The sequence below is a fragment of the Drosophila erecta genome, unplaced genomic scaffold (assembly GCF_003286155.1).
Source record: "Drosophila erecta strain 14021-0224.00,06,07 unplaced genomic scaffold, DereRS2 tig00000279-arrow-arrow-pilon, whole genome shotgun sequence".
Lineage (NCBI taxonomy): Eukaryota > Metazoa > Arthropoda > Insecta > Diptera > Drosophilidae > Drosophila > Drosophila erecta.
This window is the reverse complement of record NW_020825216.1, coordinates 895,547-909,499: the sequence shown is the minus strand read 5'-3', so window position 1 is coordinate 909,499 and position 13,953 is coordinate 895,547. Positions and strand designations below refer to the sequence as shown.

Below are 13,953 nucleotides of genomic sequence, written 5' to 3'. Positions count from 1 at the left end.
AGGGTATATGCCAAATTGCCGATCTGCTTTGAAGCATCATCTACCACTGGTAATACTGACAGCTGCAGTTACCCATTTGCTCCATATCATCTGGATGGCCTTCATCACTCCCGGTTTCCTATTCATTTCTGAAATTCTTCGACCGCGCACTGCAGTCAACACAAACGAGCTGGGCTTTTATGGCCGAGCGATAAAATCAAATTGAAGTTCTTTTCCGGCACTTCACAAGTGGAAGTGAGAGAGAGAGAGCGATGTACGGGAAGAAAGAGAGAGGGCAAAGTGGGTGCAACGTTTCACGCATTTAGTATTATGACAAACAGTGGTGGATCGAACATGAATCACTGTACCCAAATATTGGAAATTATTTCTAAAGTTTTGTAGTTTACATGCTGAATTTAGGCGCTTTTAAAGTTCTTTAACTCCATATGATAAACATATATTTGTGGCTCCTTTGGCCTCATCATATCTTCTTTAGGTACCGGAAACAATGTTGTACCCCAGTTAGGTACCACAAGTACCTTTCCCCGCACTGATGACGTTGAATCGCTGAATTGTGTGCACTTGAGTGAGCGAATAAGAGTGAGACGTGCGTAGGTAAGAAGCAGCAGCAGAAAGTTGGAAAATCCATGGGGGGAAGTCCGAGGAAAACTGCAGCGAGGAGGTGATGAAATCATTTGTAACCTGGCACGTGAAAATGAAATTTTTGAGCGAGCATCAGCTTGAAATTCGATTGGCCATTGTGGCGAAATGCGTTTTATACTCTCGTTTTTACATTCCTATTATTTGCTTCCTGCATTCATTCTTAATGTTGTACTATTAAAATGCTTCTCAAAAGTAGTGACGACTAACAGATACCTTTGCGTAAAAAGATTCAAGACTGATATGGCGGGAAAAATAACTTTTTAAGGTAAAAATCAGCCGAAATGTAACCTCAATTAAAGTTAAAGAACATTATTCTTATCGTTAAGCAGATTACTAAAATATATGCAGCATGTATTAATTTTAATTGTATAGTGCTATATATGAGTTTTATGGCTTCGGTAAAGCTTCCACGCAGTTCTTAAATGCAATAACCAGCCAGAATGTGGGGTGCTATTTGTAGTAGTAGTAGCCGCACTAAATTTGGCCACAATCTCTTACAGAAACCTGCACTTAAGGCCATTACTTCCATTGCATTTGCTGCTTTTGGCAACGCAAATTGTTCGCCAGCCAAAAAAAGAAAGGGAAATACGTGAAAGCGGGGAAAGCGAAGTGCAATCATGTCGGATCAAATGAACTGAACTTAACCAAGTCGAAATGGGTGCATTGCATTGCCCCAATTTCGATGGGATTACCTTCGGTCAGGCGAAGGAAATCCCCAGACTGGCGATGCGTTAAATGCAAAATAAATGTTCCCAAAGTGGCCTTCAAGTATGAAGAATTCTTGTAAAATAAACTGATATATACGATCGTGGGAACATATATGATAAATATATTATTTATGAAAATAAGAAAGCGTTCGTTTTCAATGTGGTGCTTAATTTTATTTAAAAATTTAATAATATGCTTACATAAATACTAGATATAGTCAACAAGAAAAAAAATGGCGTGGCTAATGCTGGACTAGTCAGGGATCCGTTCCTACGACACATAACTACTCTAGGTATCACTGCTCCATTTCCAGGCCAAAGGTGGCACGCATGCGCTCGAGGGTGGCGGCGGATAATCCCCGCTCGAGCAGCTGCCGCTCCGCCTGCGCGATCACATCCCGCATCGTGTCCAACATGACGGCGCTCTTCTTCAGCTGCCCGCTGACGAATTTGTGCCGGAAGCGCAGCTTGGCCTTCTTGATCTTGTTGTTGTAGCGGGACTTGCGGCAGGACTCGGCCCTCTGGCGCTGTGCATCCTTCACATCCGATCCAGAGCCGGAACCTGATCCAGAACCCGATGCCCGTTCCATGGCAAGCTCCGTTTTCAGCGGCGGCGGTGCGCGGCGCTCCACAACAATGGGATTCTCGAGGAGCATCTGGTCCACATAGCGTTGCTCCTCGTCGGCGTAGTGCATCTTGAGATGGTGCAGCTGCTGGGACACCAGCTCCTCGATCTGCTCCGGCTTCGACGATGACGACGAAGCTGCTGATAGAGCGGGTGAGCTGCTGCCGCGATACGGCGCGTATACGTGACCCATGGCCGCGTAGCTCAGGGTGGGCAAGTAAAGATGACTCCGTTCCATGGCGAATTTTCGATGTGACGTGGTCTGTGACTGCTCTCGTCAAAGTTTCGGGTGCTAATGCTGTCATAGGGGCCATGTCAGGCTAGTTTTATACCATTTCTGCAGGTAGATTGCCATTGGACCTTCATGAATGGCGGTCACTGGGTTTTATGATCTTGTTTTCGTTGATCTTGGTGCATTCGTGGGCACCACCTACCTGTGTCCCGATTGGCCGACGAATTGCAGATATGTAAACAAATGGATTAGGGTAGCAAAGCTACCTGATAATTGGTCAAATTTTAATTTGAAAAACAAAAATCAGGTGTGACCCAATATGTGGGTTTATTCTGGGGTTACCTATACCGGTATGTTAATATTCACGAGCTGATCCCCATAACATAAAACAGATTCCAAGCCAAGAGATAAGTTGAATGCGTTTCACTTCTACTGATAAAGGTCAATAAATCCACTGTAATCCCAACTGAACTGTTCGTTTATCGCCAGCAGTGTGCCGATTCGCCTTATCTAGCTTAAAAGAGTCAACAAATGTTGAGCATTGTGGAAAATCAACCTGCTTGGGCAAATACTAGTATATACATATGTCAAACTGGGGGATCAGCCGGCGTTATGAGATAAGCGGCCACATCGATTGTCATTCTACCTGTGAACGTTGTTTGTTGTCCACTACGGATTCACCCATCTGGAAGTGGGTTTCCCAAATCAGGTAGCCACTTTAAGGCGCTACTTGCTACGTGGCGACAAACAAGTTGCGGCTTGTTGTAGTGGGATTAACCCACCAAACCGACCGCATTTAGTCTATTAATTAATTTAACAGCCCTCTAAATGATGAGGGGTTCAGCGACCTGCTTAGCAGGCCTTAAAGGGTTAAGTCAGCAATCCCTTTGGCTAAGAATAAAATGGAGTTTGATATTAATGTCCTATCTAGCCTAAATCGATCCACAAATTGTTGCTAGACTTAGGTGTTGTAATATAATAAACAAAACCTAATTTCAAAAATGATTTAACAACTAATCAATTAAATAATTAGTACTGTACAACGGTAGGTAACATGTTATAACCCTGCAAGGAGCCAATATAGTGTTAATGTATTTTAATAAACAACCCCGCCCGTTGACACTCGAATTACATAAATAGCATAAATAACTCCGCTGGGGAAATTGGCAATATAATTGAGTATTTTAGTGACCGAAAGCAGTTTTAATTTGAAATCTCCCTTTCACCCAGATGGGGGCAAGCTGTCAGCGGCAGACGGACAATAATTTTTCCATTTTTCGCATTTTCCATTCGGCATTATCCGTTTGCCATGTGAACAATAAAATTGACAACGCTGCGTTTGGTTGGCAAATGAGAAAATACGCAGACAAGTATAATTAAAAAACCATTTATAATCATTTTCGACCAAATCCCAATTGGCCACCCAAAACCAAACCCCCACCCAAACCAAACACTTGAAGCCTGACAGTTTTCCAGCTCGAGGAGAGTGGAATAAAATAGACTGAGTGGGGAATGCCGATGCTCGGAATACCCTAGCTGAATTGAATGACTCGAGAAAATATGTACTATTCCGGCTAAATACTTAAATATCCCAGTAATGACCTTTAGTTGGTATAGGGCTTCCATTTTCGTGCATAATAGGGCATTATACACTCTCCTCAGCGATGGTACTGCAAGTCGTGGAGCGAGGCGACCATAAATACACGCACATGAAGGAGACTCCGCCACATCCCCAAAACGACATTGAGTTTGAATTATGTCAGCGCAGCAATAAATTGTCCGAGGCATTAAATTAAAATATATGTATAGTAGATATCGTTTAAAGGAAAGCTGCAAAAAAAAATTAGAAGGACGTGCGCACTAAGTGGCTTATTTTACTTCTAAATAGTAAAAGTGGTAACTCCTTATAGAAACAGATTTAAGTTAATATTTAAACTTCGCCTACTGTCTAAAAAGACTACTGTTCAAGGGTCGAAATCGAATACATATTTAAGCCGAAACACCGACGTATGTACGAAATTTAATTTATTAAATGCTATGAGTCTGCACTTTAAACATTTTCATAAATTACAATATTTATTTATTCAAATAAACTACAATTTGTCTTCCATAATTTCTATTTCTCTATAAATTGTAGTACAAAAATTGCGTTTTTCTGCTTGACAAATTAGAAAGTATTTCAATACGGCGCCTTGTCGTTTACATAATCGTTTTAATGCAGCGTCTTTACAAAAGTTTAGCATGCCTTTAAATATATTTGTGGCTTGTATTTAAATGTACTTACATACTATGGAGAAACACAGGCGGAATCAAGAATGGACCTACTGAGCTACGTTGTATGAGGATGATTTCCTTCAAATTGATATACCTCCACATGGAATTTAACCGGAACAGCCGCGACATCCGCAATGGACACACTCAACGATGCGACCCTCCTCCAGTTTGGATTTTGGCACCCGGCAGATGCAGTTCGTGCCGAAATTGGTGTCTCTCGTTTGAATGCAGCGCAGACAGCAGAGGTTTTCGTATCCCGACTTCTTCCACTTGGCAATTAGATTGCCATCGGCGATCTTCTCCTTCAGACAGTAGTCGTATAATTCCCGGCTGATGGCTTTTCGGCGATAGAATAGATCGTAGATGTAGCGCGTCTTCTGGTGGTGGATCTTGAAAATGGGCCAAAGTGATTCCGTAATGCGTTTGCCCTCATGCGGTTCCGTTTCGGCTGTTTAAGAACGGATTTATATTGGATTATTACAATGTTTTCATTTTCGGAGAAGCCACGCTTGTTTTACCCTCGCGCATTTTTTGCTCCAGTTCCTCGAGAGTGGGTTCGATCAGCTCCCAACCATCTGGCGGTGGTTTGCGACTGCGGCGCACCTTTGGCATCTTTAATATTAAATTTAATAACTTTAAAACTGTGAAATTTCTCTTGCAAAAGCTTAATTTCACAAAAAAAGGTGGTGATAATTCACAAACAGCTGGATACTTAGAGATGACACTTTTCACTAGCGCCGGCCACAGCCGCAGATTGTTATCGAGCACTCGCTATCGATAGTCAGTGTCTAAGCCGATTAGCGATAGCACTTCATTGTTTTTGTTGTTTTCCTTTTTGGAGACGCGTGTGTGTGTTTTGCGTGTAATAATTTATTTATTTTCCCGTTCCGTTTGTTTATGCACTATAATTTAAGTTCAGTTTTTAGCACAGGCGCAGGAGTAAGTAAAAAATTAAAAAAAATAAAAGCAACACAAAGCGAGTAACAATTTGTTGAAGTGAGTGCGCAAAAGTGCTGTGTTTGTGTGTGTGTGAGTGTAACACTTAAAAATTAGTTTAATACAGCAAGAGATTCATTCATAAAAATGCAACAACAAAAGGGGGTCGCCAAAGAAGAGGAGCACATAAAGATGCCCCGAAGAGGAAGGGAGACAAGCAGAGAAGGAGCAGTGACAACAATAACATCAATAACATTTTGGCCTTCGCAGATTGCTAGTGCCCTCTCGCTCCCACACGCACGCACACTCGTGCAATCAGCGCCCACATAACGGACCTACGTTTTGGTTTTACTTTTCATTTTTATGTTACTTGCTCTTTTTTTTGCGTATGTTTTTGTGCAATTCTCCCCCAATTCTTGGTATTATTTCGTGCTCGGCACAACAAATAACCAAATAAACTAAACTATTAAACCACCCACACGATTGCAATTGCATATCCACCCCCAATTCGCTTTGTACGCGTGTGTGTGCGTGTGTGTAATAAGCGCAACAAATCAGTTTTGTTTTGTTTTTTTTTCGTTTTGCAAATTCCCCGTTCTTGTGTGCTGTAAATCTACGTACATATATGTAGAATAGCAGTCATCGCTAATAAACATAATTCCCACGTATGACCCATTGTTTATCTTAAGAAAAGCCAAAGACTTTCACACACTTATCGATAAGATAAAATTGAAAGCAAATACAAAGGCTAGTAAATAGTCCTTTCTCACTTTGCCAAATGCAACAGCTGCGGCCAACATAATAGAGCCAGCAATTAATGACGCAGTGCAGCTGGAATTTTACATTTTTAAGCGGACTAGCTATGTAGGCACTGGGTGTCATTCGTCACAGGCAACTTAATAATAATAAATAAGTATACTTAAACAACAAGTTGAATTTCCAAAATGAATATCATATCAGACAAACAAATAAAATAGTTTTCGTACAAGTCATTATCTGAAATTCTCGCTGTTTTACATAATGATATTGTTATACGTTTTACGGTGAGTCAATGCAAAGCCACTACCATCGTGACCAGCACTGTAACCTGCATAACAACAGCCGTTAATTGAGGCGCAAATATTTGTAGCTGTCCCCCCCTCTTGTGGCGCTCTGTGCGCGGGGGAGCGGGGTGGAACACCGAGTGACAGGGCATTGGCTCTCGTAATTGACGTCTGCCCTTGACCAAGGCCTAAAAACAACAGCGAAATCCGCGTCACAGGAATAGAAACCGCGATCACTAGCAAAGCCATTGTTCGTCCAAGCCTTTAGCCGTTCAAACGTCTGAAACCCAATATCTAACGATTTTTTACGTCTTTGCAACGCTGCTTGGCACACAGAAACAGTGCGGGCCGTTTATATGGAACCACACTGTATCAAAATATAAAATACACGATACACAGTTCATTAAAATAATATATAGAGGAATAATAATATATCCCTCATATAAGACCCAATTTATATACGTGAGGAAAAAGAATTTCCTTACCAAGCCAAACAAATTGAAACTTTTTATTCAGTTTCTAGGCATTATAGGCATTACATTATAGATGCCAAATTCTGAGCAGAAATCAGACTGAATTTCCGTAACCAGGTTCCATTAGTTTCACTGGTTATTCAGTTTACTTGGGCTCTCATTATTCGAGAGACGCCAATTACACCGCGTGATACGCTTTCCCATGCGATTTCAGACGTCACAGGTGTAAACAATGGAAATAGGGTCAGGCTATATGGACTTTTAGCGTATCTGGGCACAAAGATGCCCAGTCACATTGAAATAAACTGATCACGATTTGGCACACCCAACTAGACATATTTTCTTTTTTTGTACAATCCATATGTAATGGGAATTTCGAAAGGTATAATGGATATGATATCAGAGGAAGTCGGAAGGGAAGCATAATATAAACACACACAAATTCAACAAATAAAGAAATATATGTACTTAATCATAACGAAGTTATCCAAGCAATGGCTTTGATGCTTGAATAATAGACAGCCCATTTAAAAATCGATTTGTTTTTAAAACCCCATTGTCATCCATCAAATCTTTAAAATTAATGTATGTTCATCAATTAAGTGGCGCTCAGCCATTAAACTAGATGACACCCCGAATCTATTTGAGTCGAAAGTAACGAACTGATATCAAATGGCACACATTTCCATAAATAATGCAAAGCAATTTAAATTGCGTCAATGCGCAGTTTTCAAGGCAGGAAAAATCGGATAGGCGGATGGGAATGGGGAAATGATTGTAGTTTAGAATGATAATTAAGCTGACTTCCCAGAGTTTGCTGATTGAAGACGAAATGGAACTATCCCTGATTATAAATCAATTTCAAACAAATATACAGCATTATAAATAAATGTATAATAATGGATGTATTTTTCCGTACGGAAATAAATGCAAAAAGATAGATAATTATATTTCATTTAAAGCACATTTATATGTAAATTTAAAATACGTATGTATAATTGAATTCATATTAACCTTTCACCGCTCTTTTTCCAGCCAGCGAAGGCTGCACCTAGCCATGGAGCCCCCAGCTGCTGGAAATCTCCTGGAGATCATGGACCTGGCCCGTACTCTCCGCCAGGAGCAGCTCTTCATCCAGCAGGAGCAGGCGGCCTTTGCCCAACTCACTGGAGCCTTCGAGACCAATGCAGGGACCATAACCAAGGTGGGTTTTCTAGTATCACAATAATAATATTCCCAGCACAAGTTATTAATACTTTGGCTCCTTCGCAGTTGGCCTTTGTGTGTGCTCAGCAGCGGCAGATACTCAATGAGATGCTCCTAGCGCGAACAGATCAGGATCCCCTGCTCCTTTGCCGCCGAGCGAGTGCCTACGACAGTGCCCAGTTTGTAGACGCCAAGCAGTTGCTGCCCTATGAGGTGAGGATTGAGAATGAAATGCCAGTATCTGTATACTAATACCTTGATTGGAAACCCCATTTTCAGCACGCCTTGGCCTACGAAGATCTGTTCAACTACTTGTATAATACACCCTACTTGCTGGCACTCTCGCTGGCCACCGCGGATCGCTTATCCCTGCTCTCGGCCAACCAGCTTGGCCAAATTATCAATACCATAGCGACGGGACTGTATGGCAATGCCATCAATACCAAGGATGTGGAACTGCTGCTCAAATTGCTGCGGGAACTGATTGAAATACAATTGCTGACAAGCGAACAGCCCAGGCGGTTGCTCAGGACCAATAGCAGCTCCTTTGCCCGACTGTATCAGCGCTTGGTTGAGAGTCTGTTCTCCGCGAGAATTTTTCTAACTGCCGCCCTCCATGATCCGCTAATGGGTGTGCTGAGTGAGCACGATATTTGGCTGGATCTGGATCCCCACATGCTAATGCAGACCTTCACGCCCAAGGAGCGGGAGAAGCGCTTTGGTCCCGAGGGTGATGAGGAGTACCAGCGAAATGTGGCTCGGTTTCATGCGGAAACTTTGGGAAAACTGCACTCACACGTCCAGGAGTTTGTGAAGAGTTTGCAACAGAGTTGGGCGCTATTTCCCAGTTCCCTCAGATGGCTACTGCAAACACTGAGCCAACAGCTCCGACAGTCGTTGCGCCACGAGGAGCAGGAGATCCGCCAGCTGCTCACCGACTTGGTGTTCACACACTTTATTTCACCAGCCATTGCCAGTGCCGATCTGCTGGGCATCATCGATGTTAACGTGAGTGAACGGATGCGGCACAATCTCAATCAGATTGTTAGATTGCTCCAACGACTGGCCCTGCACGATGAGGACAGCGAGCTGGTGCAGCTGATGGAGCTCTTAATGCTGGGACAGACTGGCGAAGATGTGGTGGCCATACTGCCGCAACAAAGCGACTTCGAGCGTTCCCAATTGGCCATCAATCAAAGGGAGCTGGCGCAGCTTGTAGAGTTCTTTCGTTTACTAACTGCCAGAGACGAATATGACATATCTGTCGAAGAGAGACAGCGACTGCAGAGGATTCTCGGCAGGATACCCAAGCAGCAGGCGCAGCAGCAGCAGCAAATACCTAAGGATACGCCAGATTCCCGAGAAAGTCCGGAGAAGAGCAAAAAAAGCAACAAGAGTCTGATGAGCCTCGGCAAAGCCAAAAAGAAGCTGGCCAAAGGCATGAGCTTCAGCAGTAGCAGTACTAACCACAATCCGGTTCCACTCTCAGAGCCACAGACCAATGGCCAGGCCAACACCTCGAATGGCAGCGGAGGACTGGGAGCTGATCTCGAGCACTGTTCCTCGCACAGCGGCAGCAATACCAGCTTGAGTTCCTGCGGAGCTAACATGCCGACTACAAATGATCCTCTGGACATGTCCGGCTCTTCGGATCCCGTGTTGGTATTTAGCCTCTACAATGCAGGAGCCAAAAGCAAGCTGAAACCCCTGACAGAGGAGGAGGTCTTGAAGATGAACAGCATCGGTCAGGATGGCAGTAATCTGCTGCCAGCGGTAGTCACCACTGCTCCTTTGGCGCCATCTTCAAACAACGATGATGTGAGTAGTCTGGAGGCAATGCGCAGGCCGCAGGATGACGCATCGATAGGGAATTCGGATAATCTGGAGGCCATCAGTGAAGCGGCTCATTCAGTTGCCAGTTCGCTGGACTTGGAAGAGCAGCAGGAGCGAGATGTTCATGAAAACGAGGACAACCTCTCCGATATGGTTTCAGCCAATGTGTCGGGCAGGGGAACACCCAACATCAGTGGCCGGGATACACCATCATCGCAAGTAACTGATGGTGATGGCGCTGGCGGAGATTTGGGCCATCACCATGGTGTTCACGCCCGGGCAGCTGCCAATCCCCAAATGCAAAAGATGCTGCTATCCAAGGCCAGATCTGACATTGAGGATAAGTTCTGCAAATTCGAGCTGAAAAAGTTCGAGGGAGACGAGAATGTGAGCATCATATCCGATACGTGGTCCACAGATGTTCTGGCCTCGGATTCGGAGAACACATTGGACGCCACAGTGAGCGAACGTGGTGACAGGGATAGAAATTTCTCCACACCCCTAATACCCTCCGCCGTCGTCCTGCCAGGCGATAACAATTTCGTTGTCGAGGCTTTGGCCAGAGCGGGTCGAGTTTCGAGCGTCCACGGACCACAGCTGGATGCCTCCGATCAGCGATCGGAGAGCAATTGGAGCACTGATGTGTTGGCCAGCGATTCGGAGAAACTGGCTGAAATAGATACCGATGACAATGTTTCCATAACGGCCAAATCGGATACGACGGCGCCACAGGCTGCGGTCCTCGACGACGATGATGAGGATGAGCAGACGCCCGGCAGCAGTGGCGACGGGGAGCCTGATCCGGATCGGGGAAACGGCAGTGAGCGAAGCCAGGAAGATTCGGCTTTCTTTGATGCCGTGAACTCCTATGAGGATGCCAATCTGTACCAGGGCGCCTCCTCGTTGGCCAGAAGCTCGGTGCGGACCAGCTATCATGTTCTGGGTGGGGAGAGCAGTTTCCAGCAGCAGTATAAGTGCAGCGGAGCAGATTCCAGTGGTCGCAAGACCACCCCGCTGATGGGCACATCCTGCATGCGTCGCCAAACTTCCGCGGAGAGCAGCATTAGTAATCAGAGTCTGAACTTAGAGGAACCGCCGCCGCCCATGGGCAAGCATCATCACCATCACAGAGAGCACCATCATCGTGACTATCATCATCATCACCGGGAGAGGGAGCGGTCAGCACTTAAGAAAAAGAAACACCAGCAGCAGGAGAAGGAACATCGCGATCTTATTGATTTCAGCGACTGCAGCGAGGACAAGGAAGAGCTAGCGAGGAATAGGGACGAGGAGCAGCCGCCCGGCTTGGTGCAACAACTGCTGGACATGATTAACCAGGATGAACAGACTGTAGCAGTTTCGAGTTCCTCACCCAATGTGGAACATCGTCGCATCTCCATCGAGCAACGCTCGGCCATCATAGATGGTCGACGAAATGGCATCCTGGCGGGCAGTATCCGGCGCCATCAGAGCTTGAACTATGAGAATCACGAGATTATGCTGAACTCCATGTTGCCCAAAACCGACGATGACAAGCAGGAGATGCTACTGTGTGTGCAGACGCAGCAATTGCAACTGGAGGAGCGAAGAGGATCCACCGGCTTAAGGCCAGAGGCGGATGCATCTGGCGGAGCAACAGCAACTGGAGGAACGGGCTTGAAGCCACCTACCAAAGCCACCGGAGCCATACCAAAGAGCATTAGTTTCGACGCCAGCGCGGACAAGGACAAGCAGCCCTATCATCGGGACAGGGAAAGGGATCGCGAAAGGGACAGGGAACGGGAACGTGATCGAGAAAGGGATCGGGAGCGAGATCGCGAACGGGATCGGGAGCGAGATCACCACGGTGCTGGTATATTCAACAAGCTAAAGCATGGCATCTTCAAGAATCGCCGCGGAACCGGCACCAAGAATCCAAGCAACTCCAGTAACCAGCCCAATCCGGCGGCCAACACTTCCAGTGTCCAAGTGGATATCGGCAGCGTTGGCTTCGATCCCGGATGCGGTAACTTCGACATCCTGGCCAAGTACCGGCGCAAGGTAAGCAGCTCCAGCGAGGCCACCAACTCCGACTCCACGGGCAATGGCCATGGCGGAGGGCCGACGGGATCCGGAGCAGCAGCTGCCCATCTGCATAAGCACATGAATGGAGGGTGAGCAAATGGTACTCTCAATGTCCCACCTTCTATAGCATATCTGTCTACCTTTCAGGCCAATTCCCGGCGTGGTCTTTGGCAGCGTGAAGCAGAAGCTCCGCACGGTGCTCTCCCGGACGGATCTGCATAGTGGCGATTTCCGCCAAACCTCGACCACATCCACAACGATGGCCACACCGCTACAGATCTACCTGCAGATCCAGCTGGCGCAGTGCATCAGCCTGCAGCGATTACCCCAAATTTCGCACGTGGCCGAGGCCCTGCGTTGTTTGGCCCAATTGGAGCGACCCCAGCATGGCCAGCTGTTGGCCGAATTGCAGCGGGATCTGGAGCGACGGCAAAGCTACCTGCAGTACCTTATGCGACACAGGCAACAACTCCTGCTGCGATCGGAGCAATTGGAGCAGCTGGAGGCGCGATTGCGTGGCGAGGCGCGCAGCAGCCAGAGATGCTTGCTGCAGGCTCTGGTCAGGATGTATCTGGCTTTGGGCCGTCAGCAGGAGAAGCTGCAGCTGTTTCAAGCCGAGTTCGCCCAGCTGCGAGCCAGCGATGAACGCGTTGAGGTCACCGAGGAGTTTGTGGAGTCCCTGCTGCAACAGCTTGGCTCCAGTGCCGATCTCCAGGACGAGTGGCAGGTGGATGCTGCACGTGTGGCCATCGAGCGAATGCTACTGGATCAGATGTACGAGCAGGTGATGTTCCCCAACGAGGATGCCGATGTGTCGCGGGATGAGGTGCTCTCCGCGCACATTGGGAAACTGCAGCGGTTCGTGCATCCCGCCCATCCGGCGCTGTGCATCGCCCAGGAGTATTTGGGCGAGGCTCCGTGGACGTTTGCCCAGCAACAGCTGTGCCACATGGCTGCCTACAAGACGCCACGCGAAAAGCTGCAGTGCATCATCAAGTGAGTCATGTGTGAAGTATGCCTTTGTGTATCATTGCCTTACATACCGTCATACCATCAAAACTTTAGCTGCATCTCGAGCATCATGAGCCTGCTGCGCATGTCCAGTGGTCGGGTGCCCGCTGCGGATGATCTGCTGCCCGTGCTTATATACGTAGTGATAATGGTGAGCCACCTCTGGAAACCGGTAACTAATCGGTAACTAATAACTATATTTCCGACGTCTGCTGCAGGCCAATCCCCCGTATCTGCTGTCCACCGTGGAGTATATCAGCTGCTTCCTGGGCAAAAAGCTCGAGGGTGAGGACGAGTTCTATTGGACGCTCTTCGGATCCGTGGTCAAGTTCATCAAGACCATGGACTATTTAGACTAGCAATATTTGTTTAGGGCTTATGTGGATGTATCTGTAGATTTGTTTATCGCTTTGTTGTAGGCATTACACCAATCCCACTTCTCCAATCGATATTTTCCATATTTATATGTATATCTGTGTCTGATATTTGTGTAAAAATTTGTTAAAACCATAGTCTAAGTCCAAAACTAAGGCAGATGGGGCGCGATCCAAGTCAAACCGAAACGGAACCGCACCGGAACACCAATCAGTGGGAAATGCCAATGCTGAAGAAGAGATCTAGGTTAAGGTTAACATTGAACGCTAGAAGGCCTCGCCTTACGGATATCCACGATATATAGTGAACTAGAGAACATATTCTTCTATTTATATATACACGTACATAGATATATGCATGTTTATCGGATCGGTCTAGCCACTGTCATAAGTATGTTTCGCAAACGAACGGCAACTTAATATTCCTTATTGTGTAACACAAAATTAAAAACCAATATTATTTGAAGTGGTTGTATTTTAATGGCGACCCAGCTAAAGGAATTGGAAAAGTACTCACCCTTTAACCCGGCATA

At 46.0% G+C, this 13,953-nt stretch overlaps 3 protein-coding genes across 5 annotated transcripts; 1 reads left to right on the top strand and 2 right to left on the bottom strand.

The window, feature by feature from the left end:
- Positions 1–1,497: 1,497 nt before the first annotated feature.
- LOC6551418 (protein sisterless A) lies at positions 1,498–2,301 on the bottom strand. Its single transcript, XM_001977108.3, has one exon. It carries the CDS (start codon positions 2,210–2,212, stop codon positions 1,646–1,648), a length of 567 nt encoding a protein of 188 aa, XP_001977144.1. The 5' UTR covers positions 2,213–2,301; the 3' UTR covers positions 1,498–1,645.
- A 2,055-nt stretch (positions 2,302–4,356) lies between these two features.
- On the bottom strand, positions 4,357–5,253 carry LOC6551436 (protein BUD31 homolog). The gene is made up of 2 exons (XM_001977107.3): positions 4,999–5,253; positions 4,357–4,928 (listed from the first exon to the last, which is right to left on the bottom strand). The coding sequence occupies exons 1-2, from the start codon at positions 5,090–5,092 to the stop codon at positions 4,588–4,590; spliced, it is 435 nt and encodes a 144-aa protein (XP_001977143.1). The 5' UTR covers positions 5,093–5,253; the 3' UTR covers positions 4,357–4,587.
- Positions 5,254–5,260: 7 nt separating this feature from the next.
- On the top strand, positions 5,261–13,947 carry LOC6551435 (receptor-mediated endocytosis protein 6 homolog). 3 transcript variants are annotated; one of them, XM_001977106.3, is made up of 7 exons: positions 5,261–5,419; positions 7,968–8,136; positions 8,205–8,351; positions 8,418–12,124; positions 12,183–13,031; positions 13,101–13,197; positions 13,265–13,947. In XM_001977106.3, exons 2-7 carry the CDS (start codon positions 7,990–7,992, stop codon positions 13,403–13,405), a joined length of 5,088 nt encoding a protein of 1,695 aa, XP_001977142.1. In that variant the 5' UTR covers positions 5,261–5,419; positions 7,968–7,989; the 3' UTR covers positions 13,406–13,947. The 3 variants fall into 3 exon arrangements, with proteins under 3 accessions (XP_001977142.1, XP_026838775.1, XP_026838774.1); XM_026982974.1 differs by lacking the exon at positions 5,261–5,419 and adding an exon at positions 5,464–5,476; XM_026982973.1 differs by lacking the exon at positions 5,261–5,419 and adding an exon at positions 5,492–5,509.
- Positions 13,948–13,953: the final 6 nt, after the last annotated feature.

Coding starts and splice junctions, on each gene's coding strand:
- LOC6551418 (XM_001977108.3), bottom strand. CDS start 2,212: ATGGAACGGAGTCATCTTTACTTGCCCACCCTGAGCTACGCGGCCATG.
- LOC6551436 (XM_001977107.3), bottom strand. CDS start 5,092: ATGCCAAAGGTGCGCCGCAGTCGCAAACCACCGCCAGATGGTTGGGAG. Junction 4,929..4,998: donor GGAGCAAAAAATGCGCGAGG/GTAAAACAAGCG, acceptor GTTCTTAAACAG/CCGAAACGGAACCGCATGAG.
- LOC6551435 (XM_001977106.3), top strand. CDS start 7,990: ATGGAGCCCCCAGCTGCTGGAAATCTCCTGGAGATCATGGACCTGGCC. Junction 8,352..8,417: donor AGCAGTTGCTGCCCTATGAG/GTGAGGATTGAG, acceptor CCCCATTTTCAG/CACGCCTTGGCCTACGAAGA. Junction 13,198..13,264: donor TTATATACGTAGTGATAATG/GTGAGCCACCTC, acceptor CGTCTGCTGCAG/GCCAATCCCCCGTATCTGCT.